A 16,251-nucleotide genomic window follows, 5' to 3' on the forward strand; every position below is an offset into this window, starting at 1 on the left:
CTGCCTCAGTCTATGCCCTTGAGGGCCGAGGCTGCAAGGCAGTGGAGAGCTATCAAACACTGCCAAACACTGAAAGCTCCACTCTTCCCCTCAGGCTCAGTCCCAGCCTTTGGCACTGTTCACCATGACTAGATAACTTGCCCAAGGTCTCCCAGGTTGAGCCTCACTCTGGTAACTCTGAGGGCAGAGTTACAAGGTAGCTCTCCCACAATGGCTGTGCGTGGCCCACAGCCGCACGATAGCTCCGTTCCAGCCCAGTGGCTCAGTCCTGGACCCTAGACAATGCTTAAAGTCACCTGCAATCTCACCCAAGTTCTACCACAGTAATTCAACCGAGTGCCCAAGTCCAACAAAACTAGGGTGACCAGATTTTAACATTTGTAAAGCGGGACAGCATGGGGGGGGGCAGGGGATGGGCCAGGGCAGGGCCTGACAACAATACAAAGTTTGATAAGCAGTTCTCAATAATCACTTCTCAACAATTATTTGTTATTATTACAGTTTAACATTATAAAATTAACAAAAATAATATAAAATTCATATTCTGGTGAAATAGCCACATGGCAGCCAAAAACCATATATTCCCTGTTCTCCCACCCATTCGTGCATTCTTTCCAAAAATTGGGACCTTTTTAAAACGCCGTGGGACATGGGACAAATTGTTAAAAAGCAGGACGTCTGGTCACCCTAAACAAAACAAAACAACCCGCAGGGAAGGCCTTCCCTGTCTGCAATCTTGGTGCTGTTGTCGTACAGCCATGTCAGCTGCTATGGCCTCAGACTGAATGCAACCACCTGCCAGTTCTCCACTGCCTTTTTCCTCCTTCTGGAGTCCAGAAGTCTCTCACTGTCTCCCTGTATCCCCAAAGGGATGTTTCTGGGCAGAACTCACAAGCCAGAGATGCCTGGAGTCTTCTCTCCCCAATCTCATGGCACCCGGTTGCAAAGAAGCTGCTACTCGGCCACCATCTTCTCCCTCCTTTTCAGACACTTTTACAGTTTTAAAAATGTTTCTTTACAGACAGCATTTTAATATACAAAAAAAAATCTTTTACCTCTCATGCTTTTCCAGTCTGCCTCATCTTTTATTCTCACTTCTTATGACCTCAAAAGCCAACAATTTAAGCATTTACACAGCCTTAAGATGCCAAGAAATGGAAAGCTCTTTTGTTACCAACCCTCACATTTCTGTTGCTGATACCCATAGAACAACAAACCTTAGAACCCAGCTCTAATTAGAAACTGAAATATTGGGAAAATGAGATTTCACTGAGCTCTGAGGTCAGAACTAGAAGGGAATTTAGAGTTCTACTAGTCATGAGTCACATTTCGGAGATAAGGAAAATTAAATTCAGAGAAATTACATTAAACACAGAGTCCACACAGCAAGCACGTAAGTCTTATCTCTCATCATACCACGTACTATGTACTGCATTCTGCTTTACTATAACAGCTTTTGACCCAGTGTATGAATGAAATCCATCTGGGGAGATTTCTTTTACATACCCATTTTAAAAGATATTTTTTCATTATCTCACTAAGCAGAGATATCATTTAACCATATCCAGAAGACATTTATGGACATCCAGTATATTTTTCGAATTCAGCAATGCCGACAGAGGTCTGAAAATGTCCACAGAAGTCAGAAGTGCTTAGGCTGCTATTCCCTGGTTAAACAGCTACAGATTTCTGTCTTTTGTAATTTTTTTTTACTTTCTACTGTGTTTCTGTCCCCTGCTTTGATTTTAGTTATAACTTCCAACATCTATCAGTGGTGTCTGCATCCAGCAGTCCTCACTTCTACTCTCACATCTACTATTGTCAATATGAGTTAAGAGAAGAAATAAATATGATCTTTCAAACTATGACAATGTGATAGTCAAATAGGTTGTAAATAAGGATCTAGAAAATTTAATGTAGGAACCTTGTGATATTTACTTTGGCTGCTATTGAATGAAATGTCAATGTTGTCAGATATGGTACTTGGTAAGAAAGGGATGTGATAGCAAAATACTCTTTAATACAAACAAAAAAGAGAATAAAATCAGGCTTTTTTTAACATCAGGAAGGTATCTGTTCCTCCATTAAAACTTCTTCCCGATGAGTTTTTGTCTTTTTTTTTTAAAACCTTTTTTAGAGCAGTTTTAGGTTCATAGCAAAATTGAGTGGAAAATACAGTTACCATATACATCTTGTCCCTACATGTCCACTATTGACATTCCACACTGCAAAATCCATGGTGGGTTTTTGAATCTATGTAAATACTACCAAAGGGAGAGCTTAAATTACCTGTAACACCACAGAACTGTGGGTATTGCTGGTAAAGATGCGTGTAGTTCCTGCCTTGGAAGACTGCAAATGGGATGAGAGGCCCATTTCGCTGCTTCCAAGGGATAATTTCATGTGTTGGTCTTCCTCTTCCACGAGAGATCTGAAATTTTTTAAAAAATAAAAATAAGTACAAATTAAAACTTGTATAATTTACAATAGTATTAATTAGAAAAATAAATAATATTGCCAATTATCTGAGTATGGAATATACTGAATTTTGTTTCACTGTATCTTAGCTCAGACCATTCTCTATCATAGAAGAAATAAATACTTGTGAATGCTTTCCAAGGACGAAAAACATAAAGGAGAACTGAGAAATCAACTTAAAAGTTGGTTCAAAAATATAATCACAAAGATTTTTTTAGGTCCATAGTAACTGCTTTTGGTATTTTACTGCTTAGGTAGCAATGTCATCAAATTGCATTCTCTACAGTTAAAATTAATTTAGAACACCTAACTTTAGAAAAATAAATAGCTACCATTTATTGAATACTCACTATATATGTATGTATCAAGTATTGCCAATATTTTATTTAGCTCATATAATTCTTAAAGCAATTCAGTCCAATAGCAACTATTATTATCTCCTTTTTGTTAAGGGTAGGGATAACAAGCTAAAGATGTGTTAAAAATCATTTACCTGGGGTCACAACATAATTAACGTTGTTGGGTCAGGGTTTGAATCTAGGTCTAGTTTGATTCTGACTCCAAAGTCCCCATTAATAAAAGCCAAAGATGTAAACTGTTATATATTAATACTTTACTTCCTTTTATGTTGTTAGTAATAACTCCATTCACCCCCAACTAAACAAAATTTTACACATGAAATAATTTATTTTTCTAGCAGTATAATTCACTTATCAAGTTGGCATTGATTAGTGGCATTTTCATCTTTTCAAAGACATAAATACTAAAAAAAATACAAGTTATCCCCATATATTTTGCAAAAATATTTTTTCAGGAGCCATAATAAAAGGTTTGGAGAATATGTAGCCAGTGGGTCGCTTGTTGCATGGAGAATATGACAATATATTTTACATTTAAAAGCCCTCAGTGAGGTTACATTAAAAATGGGCCACCCCAGAACAACCTTTTTCTATTCCTTAGAAAAGGCCTTCTGTTTCTCCATAGGTATACACTGCTAAAATCATCTTTGCATCACCTGCCTAAGAGCCTATGGCTCTGAATTCGTTTGTGCAATCATGACACAGATTGCTAAAAATGGACATTAGGGAAAAAGGAGGAAAATAGATTTTCAAGTGCTAGAACTCTTTGCTTTTCCTATTTGTCTGTAGTTTCCTAAATTTTGCACTATTTGCTTTTCTAACTGACCTATTCAATATCATAAATATTCACCTTTTTCCTATTTTACCTATAACCTAAGCTGATCAGTTTTAATGAGAAAAAACATTTTAAGACTGTACCATACTTTTAATAAAGATCCTGCTTGGAATTCTGACACCAATCAAATGGTTTTAAATCCTGCAATAATTAGTAAAATTCTGGCCTTGAGGGTGACATCAATTCTTTTTAATGATATTAGAGCCACAGTATAACCAAAATGCATTAATAATATGTAACCATGATTTACTCAACTCTCCTGGATATTTAATAATGAAGAGAATAATTTAAATAAGATTTTAACAAGCATAAAATAAAATGGATATAGCTTTCCATTAGAGTTTCAGAAATAGCTTTAAAATAATTAAGTTATATATATATATGAAATATAGCACACACACACACACATTTGAACAACTCTTGTGGACATTCAAAATTATAGAATCAATTAGAAAAGTGAGAAATAGATTGATAGTGATTGGTATCTCTAACCAGAAAATTTCTATTCATCAGCATTATTTTAATAGGATAATCAAGCAGACTGTTTTATTAGTTCCTGTATTCCCTACATAGATTCTGGCATGAGAGGCTTAATATATGTTCTTTAAATGAATACAGAATCTCCTTTCTGAGGATCATTACAAACACATTTTTTTATCATTCAGTACTTAAATAACCATCAATTATCATTTTTATAAAATAACAGATATGAAAAGGGACAGAGGCAAAATTGAAACCACACTGCCACTATAACATAGCCTGGAAATTGCTTTTTGGAATAAACTACAACTTGTTTACTTGTCATTTGTCTCTTGCTCTCAACAATGAAAAGCAGAATGTGAAAATGCAGCCCTTTCCTGGCAATATAATATGTCTGCCTTTCTAATTAATTAATTCCAAAGCTGAAGAAGCGTTCACTAAAATGAATGCTTTTCTTCATCATCTTCTTCATGACTTTTTATCAGCATCTTTTGACTTTCTAACATTCACATCAGGCCCTACTACTTGTGTCATGATAATATTACATGCCATGTCAACCTTCTTAACAGATTCAATATTCCGCTCTATCTCCTTTTCATTATGTTTATTGACTGGATGTAAAGGGCATTCTTTTTCAACATTGCAAGGAGGTGACACCTCTCTTTGAACCCAGTCCACAATTATATCAAACTGTAATTCAGGGAATGATTATCTGAGTAATTCTAAGAACAAATAACATTTGTAAATCTTATTTCTTCCCTTGTTCGATAGTTAAAAACAATCTACATACTGGTGTTTATTGATGGTGAAGGGGGAGCAGGAAGTATTTTGCCACTCTCCCCATTCCCACCTTTAGCAATGTCTGGAAACATTTTTTATTGTCTCAACTGGGGTGGAGAGAGACAATCACTGTCATTTCTTGGGATGCTGCTAAAGATCCTTCAATACACAGTACAGTTCTCTACGTCAAAGATATTCTCAGGCAAAAATGTCAAAAGTGTCAAAGATGAGAAACCCTAATATAGAAGGATTGGCCTCCCCGTGAAAATTTTTCTCAAGCAATTTATGTCTTAAATAATTTTCCAGTCTTAGCATCGACTCTATGAAATAATGCTAGCAGTACAAAACACAGTAGGATTATTAGCTACCATGGATTCTTCCAAGGCTGCCTAATAGAATACCTTTGTTCTTCTCAGGCCCATCGATTTGAAAAATCAAATGCTAGCAGTAGATAAGCAGATAATGGCTTTGAAGTTTATAAGACAATTATTCAGCAAAGCTTTTGTTTTATAGACACTCATGTAAAAATTTTAATTTCTTAATTTTCCTTAAAATAGTTATTAACTAGATTCACTTTTACATGCTAAATTAAAATCTGGCAAATCCTGTCCAAATATTCCCATTTCATTAACACTATGAAATTATTTGTGGGACAGACTATGTTCAACAATTTTCTTTCTAAAAATTAAATCTCTCTTTTTCCTACAACATTATGGTCTGCATATTATTGCCATACCATCCCCAGCTACCCCATCAGCACTGGACACATCTTATTTTTGAAACGATGATTAACTACAGAGCACAAAAGCAATCTTTCACAAAGTGTGCATGCATAAATTAACTGTGCTTGCTTAACAAAAACAATTTTTTTTGATGAGCATTAGGTTAAAGATTGAGGCACTGTCTGATCATTTTACTGAAAGCATTACAAACATGGTCAAATTGAACATATACAGATGGTGGAATTTATTTCCACTGCTGTTTAAAGACAAGGAGAAGAAGTCTAAACGATAGTTATACATTAACAAGGTGCTGCCAACATTCTAATTTTGCCTCAAATTTTCCATATTTTAAAAAGTATCATAAGGACATTTGCACTAGACTGTTTATTGCAGCTCAATTTATAATCACCAAAATGTGTAAACAACCTAAATGCCCACCAATCCAGGAACTGATTAACAAACTGTGGTATATGTATATGAATGGAATACTATTCAGCCACTAAAAAAGATGGAGACTTTACATTTTTCATATTAACCTAGATGGAGGTGGGACACATTCTTCTTAGTAAAGCATCACAAAAATGGAGAATCAAGAATCCAATGGACTCAATTCTAATATGAAGGTAGTAGATGAGCTAATACAAGGTGTGGGGTGGGGGGAAAGGAATCAGGGAGAGCGAAAAAGAGAGAAGGATGGGGGTCACAGTGTATGGCACACCTCTTGGGTGTGGGACACAAAGAGGGACTTTACCTAACAACTGCAATCAGCGTAAGCTAATTCTTTGTACCTTCAATGAATCCCAAACAATAAAAAAATAAATAAATAAAAAGTACCTCTCAGGAAATGTGTGTGAGTGATACAAGCACAAAATTCACAAAGAATGGAGTAAAAATGGTTCACAGAAAAATGTTTAACCTCATCAGTGTTCCAGAATATTCAAATTAAAACAGAGATTCTATCTTTAAACGTACAAAATTATCAAAGAGTAGAAGATATACTCTTAGAATCATTAATGCAAAGGCATACTAAACCCCTACTTTCTGCATAGAATTGTTCATCCAAATGGATTTTTTTAAAGGAAATTTAAAAATCACTAAATGAACAAATTCCTTTTTTATAGTGAACATCATGACAATGAAGCATTGTGTATGACACCTATGTTCTTGTAGGTGGGCCATAGCAAGAGTGCTCTGCTGATTTGATTCAAATATGTTTTCTCCCAAGAATACTTCTGTAGTGGTTTAATTTGGTAGATGTTCTATAGAGAACTGTGTACTCTTAGAAGTCACTATAGCAAATTGTTTGGTGTTATTCTATATGGGGAATGAAAAACAGCTCTTAATTGCATCATTTGGCTCTTAAGCCACAAATAACTTTTCAACACTCTTCAATTTCCATATCTAAATAAATCCCCCCAAACCAACTGAAACTAGCACTTTTGCATTTATAAAATTAGGTAGCATCTTGATAAGTTATAAAATGGATATCTCAATTTCTCAGTTTCTATCATGCCAATATCAGTTCATGTTATACAGAAAGCCAGTTACGGTCAAATTTATTGTTAAAAAAAGGGAATATATTAACATCAAAGTACAATGAAACATCTGGCTTTTCTTAGTAGAGAGGTTGTGTATACCAACTCATGCATTGGCACACTAACATCTACCTAACACCAAATGAGAAGCAGCACGTCAATATTTCCATGAATGAAAAATAATTCTCTATATTATTCTCTATACTTTCCTGTATTGTTTTTCATTTCTGAGGGGAAAAAAGAGAAAAGATCATAGAAAAGCTAGAAAGGTAAAGGTACATGAACAAGACCTCTGTCTTTTCTCCACTTAGTTCCCATTTAGTTTTATAGTGCTTCCTTATGCTTCCAATATTTCATTACACAAAGGTGAAATCTAGCAATGTATTCTAATAACTCAGTTTCACTGAAACAAAAGAATGGGAATCTCATGAATTAGTGTCAAAGTACCAAAATACCAATTTCAAATACCAAGATTAATAATACTATCTGAACCAAAGTTAGTGCCAGTGGGTTGATATGCAAGAATAGCAATAATAACCAAAGAAAATAAAAACAAGAAAGCCAGGAATTGTTTGATAATACAACAAAACACATTGATTAAATCAAGGCACTGACTCATGCTTTCCACCACCCTCACCCAGGAAAGTGAAATACATATTTCTCACACTCACAATTTAAAAAGAAAATCAAGAAAGAGGTTTTCTTCAAAGACGTATTCCCCTTCCATTAGTTTTTCTGCTCTGAAACAGAGAAGTGTCTGCTAGCAGTAGTGTTTGCTAAATGAAACACTTCTTGTGATAAAGTTGCATAGCAGGTGGAGGAGAAATTTCACCACCTGTTCTCATACTCATTTGAATTTGAGTGCTAAATCTGTCAAGGTATTTCCTTCCACTCTTGAGAAATAAATTAAAAACTTAAGATGCTAAAATTCATTGCCCATTGGTTTTCAGATAGATTTAAAGCATGCATACTGCATTGAGTTCTAAACAAAATTCTTTTCCACACTTCTCAAACAAAAACTGGATGATATCCCCCATATTTGAGTGTACACATATGCATGCACATGTACACACTCACCTTCCATTACAAAAAAAGCAAAGGAAAATGTTTTGTCAAAATCAGAAATAAATTTCCAAGTCATGAAGTAAATTAATGTCTGTAATGTAAGTGTGGCATTTTTATTAATGGAATAAAACAAATTAAAACTTTAATTATCAAAAGATTTGTCCACCAACTAAAATGTCATTTATAGTATCATTAACAATAAAATTATAAATATAATAGCAACTTCTCTTAATAAGTCATAAATTAATTGTTGTTTAAAAAGTTGTGGAGAATGTATCTCTTTAATGAGGTATTTATCTGAGTGTCTAAAAGGATGTAAGAAAGATAAAGTTTTGGTTAGTTATTTGTATTTTTCATAATGATATAAATATAAGTAAACTATAGTCTATTTGAAATAATTTCACTAATGAAAATCTTTACTTTTAGATGAGATTTTATAAAATACTTCTACCTTTTGAAGACTTTTTTTGCTACAAAAATATACATACAAAAAAGAGAAAAATATCAAGGCAATAGGGTCATACTGTAAAATGATTTTCCTAAGAAACTATTGCACAGACTTCTTATATGCATATGTCTGTCACTTTTAAAATAGAATCACATTAATAAATAGCTGATGTCTGTTTTAACATAGGAATATGATCATTTACTGAGCACCTGCTGTGTACTAGGCATTGTGCCAGGCACATTCTAGTATCCTACTTAATCCTCAAAACAATCCCATCTTAAAGACAGGAAACTGAAGCTCAGAGAGTTCGGGCCTCACTACAAGTCTGGTAACTATGATTTGAACCCACATCTAAATCCAGAGCCCACATTGTTCCCATTTATACCAAGCCTGAAAAATAAAAATAATAGACAATAAAGGCTATCAAGGAAATTGCATTATGATGATTAGTTTATAAATACAAGGAAACTACATTCTGGTATAGACAAGTAATTTTCTAGTTTAATTAATTCAATTTAAAATTTACCCACTTTAACTACTCTATTTCCATAAAAACAATACCAGTGCAAAATATTATTCATGCCATTCTCCAAACACATGACGGATAGGAAGGTAGCACATCTGAGAATACATCTTAGATCAAATTTAAGGGGAATAATACATTACTGCTAACAACAGTTAAAAAGAACATATGCTGAATTCCAATGCTGACTATCGCAATCACAGATATAGCTCTATGACACCGATGAGGGAATTGGGCTAGACAAATGGAATGACAAATGATACTCCATTAGAAAACCATAACAGGATGAAAGTTAATTAGCCAAACCAAAAAGTATTAGCACTGAATATCCCAATCCTGCCCTTGAAAAACTTTAAAATCAATCTTTTCTTCCTCTACTTACCGTATTTCAAGACTTTAGTGCCTTTCTATCCTTTTAAAATCCATATACTAGTTAAACTACATCATGTCTCATGCATCTTAAACAAAAATGTTTTCTATTTTGGAAGCTTGCTTTATACATTATTTCTCATTCTTCATATTTCTCATAATACTTTGTTAAAAACAAGATATCTAGATGAGTAGACAGGTTGGTAGCTAGATGGATGAAGGTGTGGATGAATGGATGGTAGATAGATAGGGCATGTAAGAATCCATTGTATTTCCTAATGTAGAAATAAAAGAATAACTGAATTCTTTTATGAAAGAATTCTTAAATAAAAGGATAAGTGAACTCTTTATTTCTAATGAAATAATTAAAAAATAATTAGAAAAGGATTTCTAAATGTTGATTCCATAACTATCACTCAAAAAAGCAAAGTCAAAACTCCCTTCCCTTTAAGAAGTTAGATACCTACTGTGAGAGAGCATATTCTTGGTAGTGCTGGTAGGGAGATGGAAAACACATATGTAGAAATGGATGTGAAGAAATAGCAAGTGCTCCCATCCCTGTCAACAGTCCCCTTCTCAGTGCACAGAGGAAATGACTACAATCCTCTTGTCAAGCATAAGCCCTCTGGAAGGATGCTTTTTCCTACAGCTAGTACCAGGTCTTCACACTGAGAAGTCTCTATACCAACGGCACTGAGCTTGCCTTTCCCTTCTTCAATCCCAAAATAAAGAAACTGCAGTAGGAGCCCCAACCCCTCAACACCTTAAGCCAACTTTTTTTTTTTTTTTAAGGAGCTTTGCTTCCAGAGAATTTGTTAACCGAGGTGTCATCTTACTCCCATTATCTGTAGCTCACCAACTTTGAAATGACTATTGTGCTCTGGTGCATTTAAATCAAAAAGCATGTTATGAAAGAATGGGGTTTCACCTGCCTAATATTTCAATTTATTAAATATTCAAACATCCAAGTTACCCAATCTTAGAGTTTATTATAAAGGAAGATTCCACAAACTCAAAACTAAGTAGAAATCACTGAGACAAATCTATCTGGGAACAGAAGAATCATTAATCAAGTGGTAAAAATGCCAGCCTTTTCTGAATTTACCCGTTATGTTCAACTTCACAAAGTCAATAATTCATGACCAGGTCTTAAGGGGGATGTTTATTTATCTTTTAAAAGGAGACATGAAAAATCAAAAAGTAAGACTTACAAAATAATAACCATCACATTCCACGTTTTAAGAAATATAATTGGCAGCCTTAAGAGTCCCACTGACTCTATGCATTATTCAAAGCCTATAAAAAATAGAGCAAATCTCAGCCTTGATTTTGCAATGACCTAGAAGCATTTCTAATTATTTCAATGAATGTGAAAATAATTTCAGTATCAAATCCATCATATGTTTTTAATATGACAGCCAATATTTTTAAGATAAAGGAGGATAATAGCAACAAAATACAGAAGGTAGGCTCTCAACTCTTAAGATAGTTCTCTCAAGCTCATTTCAGATATTGAGCTTATTAGAAGCAAAGAGTCTAATTTAAGTATCATTTTTCATAATAATATTATTTCCCTTTTTCTGTATATTTGCCTCACCATGAAGCATTTTCTTTTACCACAATACTTTGTTATAAGGCTTTAAGTTATCCCCCTTATGCTATGATTCCCAAAAAGAAACATATCCATTGCTGGCCTTATGTCCTCAGGTTGTTAGGCAGTACAAATAGTCTTAACTGTTACTTATAGCCCATTTACCTGCCTACACATTCAATTATCATATTCCAAGAGTATAAATGCTGTCTGCAACTCCAGAAATAGTTCCCAATTTTTATCCTAAAATGCTATTAGGATCCACCATTTATACTACACTCCTAGAAAACTATTTTAACCAAGATCACTTTCTATACCACAAAGCAACTTCATAATTTAGTGACAGACAACTCCACTAGTGTGAATAACAAAAATTGCTCTATGAGAACATTTTTATAAGTGCTGTCCGTGGTACAGTAACTCTAAGGGAGGAGTTATTTAAGGAAAGTATTTCTGTACCATAACTATATTCGAATGTCTAAAATATTACAAATCCTCAGTAAAATCACAGACTAGTGATTTGGTGGGGCAAAGATACAAATTATAAATCATTGGGGAGTTTGCCTCTTTGGGAAATAAAGTGTTTCTTTTTAGGAACTTCATGGCCTGTGAGTTAAAGATGCTTTTATGTTCTTGGATAGAGGCAGACCATATCATTTTGATAAAATGATGCAGTAGGCATCAGGCACTCAAATTTCCCAATCATGTAAATGAGAATTTAAAAAAAGATAATTGGAGCATTTTTATTTTTATTTTTATTTTTTTTTTGACGGAGCCTCAAGCTATCCCCCTGGGTAGAGTGCCATGGCATCACGCTCACAGCAACCTCCAACTTCTGGGCTCAAGCGAGTCTCCTGCCTCAGCCTCCCAAGTAGCTGGGACCACAGGCGCCCGCCACAATGCCTGGCCATTTTTTGGTTGCAGCCATCATTGTTGATTGGCGGGCCCGGGCTGGGGATTTCGAACCTGCCACCTTAGGTGTATGTGGCTGGCGCCTTAGCCGCTTGAGCCACAGGCGCTGAGCCAATTGGAGCATTTTTAGATTGTGTGTTCATGTGTTTTATACAAGTGATCTATAAATTACAAGGTTGCAATTTAATCTGAGATAAATGAAAGGAGAAAAGCATTCCTTTCTTTGTTTCTATAAGTCATTTAAACAGTGTTTCACACCCCACATTATAATTTCTGATTCTCAGAGTGTGGGTGAGAAGCGGACACCAGGAGAGAAGAGTCACCAAGTAGATGAGAGTAGATGAGGGTCAAAGTGTTATGTTTATCCAGCTAGCTGGAAAATGCTACTAAAATGCTACTATCTTCCCCTCACTCACCTCACTCCCATATGCTATTTATTTTTTTTTAAATTTCAGATTACAATTGAGTTACACCACTTGCTTTTGTAAGGGTAAAGTCCAAGTTGTAGGTGTGTCCTTCACCCCAGAAATGTGCAATATATCCATGCAATGTTGCCGCTGGATGGGAATTTACCCAACCCTTTCCTCCCTCCACTCCCCTACTTGAATTTCGTTGAGTGTTTCTCCCTTGTGAGCATATAAGTGTTAATCTACTACCTCCAATTTAGTACTGAGTACATGTTCTGATTGTGTTTCCATTCCCGTGATAATTTGCTTTGGAGAATGGTCTCCAATTACATTCCAGTTGTTACAAAAGATACATGAGCTATTTCTTGAAGCAATAGTCATTTTTATGCCTTCAAAATCCAATCTTTTCATAGGTCAAAAATACTCTCAATGGAAATGAATTTGACTACATATTTCTTAGTGCCCATTTCTGGAAGCTTGGTCAGTCAGAAATTTCAGGAATCTCCAATGTATCTTGAAGTCATACATTCAAGAGAGCCATAGATAAAATATTTTGGATTCTAAACAACAATTGCTATCATCCAAATATTTGGATCATCTTTGGCCCCTGCTTTCTGCCCATCTTCCATGACCAATCAACTGTCAAGCACTGCTGAATCTCTCTCTGGAATGTGTCTATCCTTAACCTTCTCTCCACTAGTCCACGAGACTTTCTCTACTCTCTATTAAGTCTTTGCCTAGTTATAAACTTTGTATACATCATGGTGTGGATTTTTTACATACCATCATTGTATTTATAGCTCAGAAAATCACTCCCTTGCTGAAAAGTCTTATTCAGTGACTCACTGCTCGTAGAACAAAAAGCAAATCTTACACTTTTGAGTTCTAGGCTTATTAGCTAAGCCCTCCTTAACTAATTACACATTTCAGCAAACTATTCACAAAATAAACATATATGTATATATATTATTTTTGTGAATAGTTTGCAGAAATGTGTAATTTAAATATATATTTAACGATTGTAGAATAAACGAAAATCTCAAATTATTTACAAACTATCAATTGTTTTGCTTTAGAACATATTGCTTTTGCATATTTATAGCTATGTCTTTTTGTTTGTTGTTAACCAAATAATGTATAAAAGCCATTTTGTTTAAAATTTTAAATAGAAGAAAAACTGATTTAATTTAAATCTAACTGCTAAATCTCTACAATTAGGGTGAAGCCCTTTTAAGTATAAAAATTCAAATCACAAGTTAATTGTGGATAATTTCTTTAGCACTAATTTTATTTCTCCTAAGCCCTAATCAAGTTCTCTTTTCTCCTAGTCAGCCATTTTTTTATCAAACCTACACACAAAAACATTGTCATTTAAGTACAAACATGTTGGCTTCAAGACATGAATTTGTCTTTAATAGTTTACCCTGTTATGATAAAGGGCATGTGAAAATAAGTCAAATAACTTATTAAAAGTGGCTGCTACCTTACAACAGATAATAGCCTTATTTTCTTTATAAAATTACAACTTGATGAACCATAACTAAAGTGTTTTGGTCACTTCTAAATTGCTTCAGTCTGTGCCAGAATCATGGTATGTATCAGCAACAATGAACAGAGTGTGGATTTTAGATTAGTTATTTTCATAGATAAAACAATTATAACCTACTCTCTAGCAAGACTACTGTATACAGTCGTCCTCCCTCATCCATGGGGGATATATTCCAAGCCTCCCAGTGGATGCTTAAAACTTGTGATAGTACTAAACCCTTGGAAAGCAAAAGTATGGATAAGGAGGGACTATTATGTTATATTATTGTATAATATCAAATGAAGAAATTCAACACTCCCAAGTGAAGTGGTTTACACAGAGCTAAAAACATATCCCCCCCCCCAAATAATATCATTTTACCGTGAGGACATTTACACTCAAATGTTTATAGCTGCTCAATTTATAATCACAAAAATGTGGAAACAACCCAAGTGCCCATCAACACATGAATGGATTACTAAACTATGGCAGATGTATACCATGGAATACTATTCAGCCATAAAAAAAAAAAGATGGAGAAAGGTTTAGAGTTTACATCTTTCATATACCTGGATAAAGTTGAATAACATTCTTCTTAGTAAAGTATCTCAAGAATGGATATGGCTTTTATCCATTATTTGGTTAGTAATAAATAAAAAGGCATAGCTGTAAATATCCAATATATGCAATACTAATATGAAACCAATCAGATCAGTGATTTTCAACTGGTATGCCACAGCACACTGGTGTTTTATGAGAGGATCTTAGGTGTGCCACAAAAATTTTTAAAGAACATTAATTAAGTTATTTTTGAAAGACATTCAAAGCATGGTTAAGTATGTATTTCTTAATTTTTTATCAACATAATTTAATTGTGCAGCAAAAGTTTAACTATAGGTTCAAGTGTGCCATGAGATAAAAAATGGTTGAAAAACACTGCTATTGATAAAGAACTACAGACCCACATGAGAGAAAAATAAATTCAAATTCAAGGAGGTGGGGGAAAGGGAAAGAGAAAAAGGGAGGAGGGCAGGGAATTGGTAAGTTCTCACCTAATGGGTATACACAGCACACCCCCTGGGTGAAGGACCCCACTAAAAATTGAACTTTACCTAACAAATGGAAACTATGTAATCTAATCATTTGTACCCTTGTATTAATCTTAAATTTTATAATAAGAAAGGAAAAACATACATCTCATGTACTTAATAGCAATTTGAAACTAGTAGATGTACAACTAAAGGCCCACAGCAGAAGAAAAACACAACTAAATTCAAGAAGGGGGGATGGGAAGGGGCTCAGTAAGCCCCCACCTAACAGATACAATGTCCTTCACCCTCAGATACAACTCAGACTTTTCCTAGCAAATGCAAGCAATGTAACCCAATCGTATGTACACTTATAGTAATGTAAAATAAAGAAATAATAAAATTTGTGATAGTACTAAAACCTTGGAAAGCTAAGCAAAGGATAAGGGGAGACTACTATATTAGATTATTATTGCATATGCCAAATGAAGAAATTCAACACTTTCAAGTGAAGTGGTTTTCACACAGCTAAAGGCCTAAAAACTATACTCTCTAAACTCATACGCTCAACATTTACTGAGCATCTGCTATGTGGCAATCATTGCACTAGGTGAAAGGAAAACAAAAGATACTTGCTTGCTAAGAGATCACAGTCAAAGAAATAATTACTTTTCAAAGGATTAAATGATATAAAAATTATAAAAAAGGCTCAGCCTTATCTACTGAGAAGTAGTATGTGATATTATTCATATAAACCACAGTAACAAAAGATTGCATATTTTACTCACTAGTCCATAAGGATATCAGTTCATATTTAGCATATAAGCACCAAATAAAAAATAAGTAACATTGACTTTCCTTACTATTATTTTAAAGAATTATTTGTTCCAGATCAGGCTATCTGTAAAGCTGGATCAGCAATCAAATGATATCCACTATTCAAAAATATAGCCTGCAAGATATATTAATTATATGACAAAAGGCAAAACTTATCATGATGTCATGGTGTATAACATCATTTGGAAAAAAGAAATGTGCTAATTGCACCTGTATATATACTTTCACCAATATTTCTATGAAAAATACACCAATGAGCCAGGTCTCAGTCTGTATGTAAGACCAAAACTTTGTTTCCAATTCTATGAACTGACGACCTTCTGTTTAGTTGTAAGTCATTCAGAAATTATTGTG

The 16,251-nt window shown here is 34.3% G+C and overlaps 1 protein-coding gene across 3 annotated transcripts in view; it reads right to left on the reverse strand.

Annotated features, from left to right (window-relative positions):
- KLHL13 (kelch like family member 13) overlaps positions 1-16,251 on the reverse strand; it is a 213,772-nt gene that overhangs the window by 44,799 nt on the left and 152,722 nt on the right. For all 3 annotated transcript variants that reach the window (XM_012809666.1, XM_012809665.1, XM_012809664.1), the window contains one exon: positions 2,290-2,431. In XM_012809666.1, the coding sequence (XP_012665120.1) occupies positions 2,290-2,431 (142 nt within the window). The remainder of the gene's footprint in view (positions 1-2,289; positions 2,432-16,251) is intronic.

Source organism: Otolemur garnettii, unplaced genomic scaffold, assembly GCF_000181295.1.
Source record: "Otolemur garnettii isolate 467f Iridium unplaced genomic scaffold, OtoGar3 scaffold00110, whole genome shotgun sequence".
In the NCBI taxonomy this organism is placed as follows: Eukaryota; Metazoa; Chordata; class Mammalia; order Primates; family Galagidae; genus Otolemur; species Otolemur garnettii.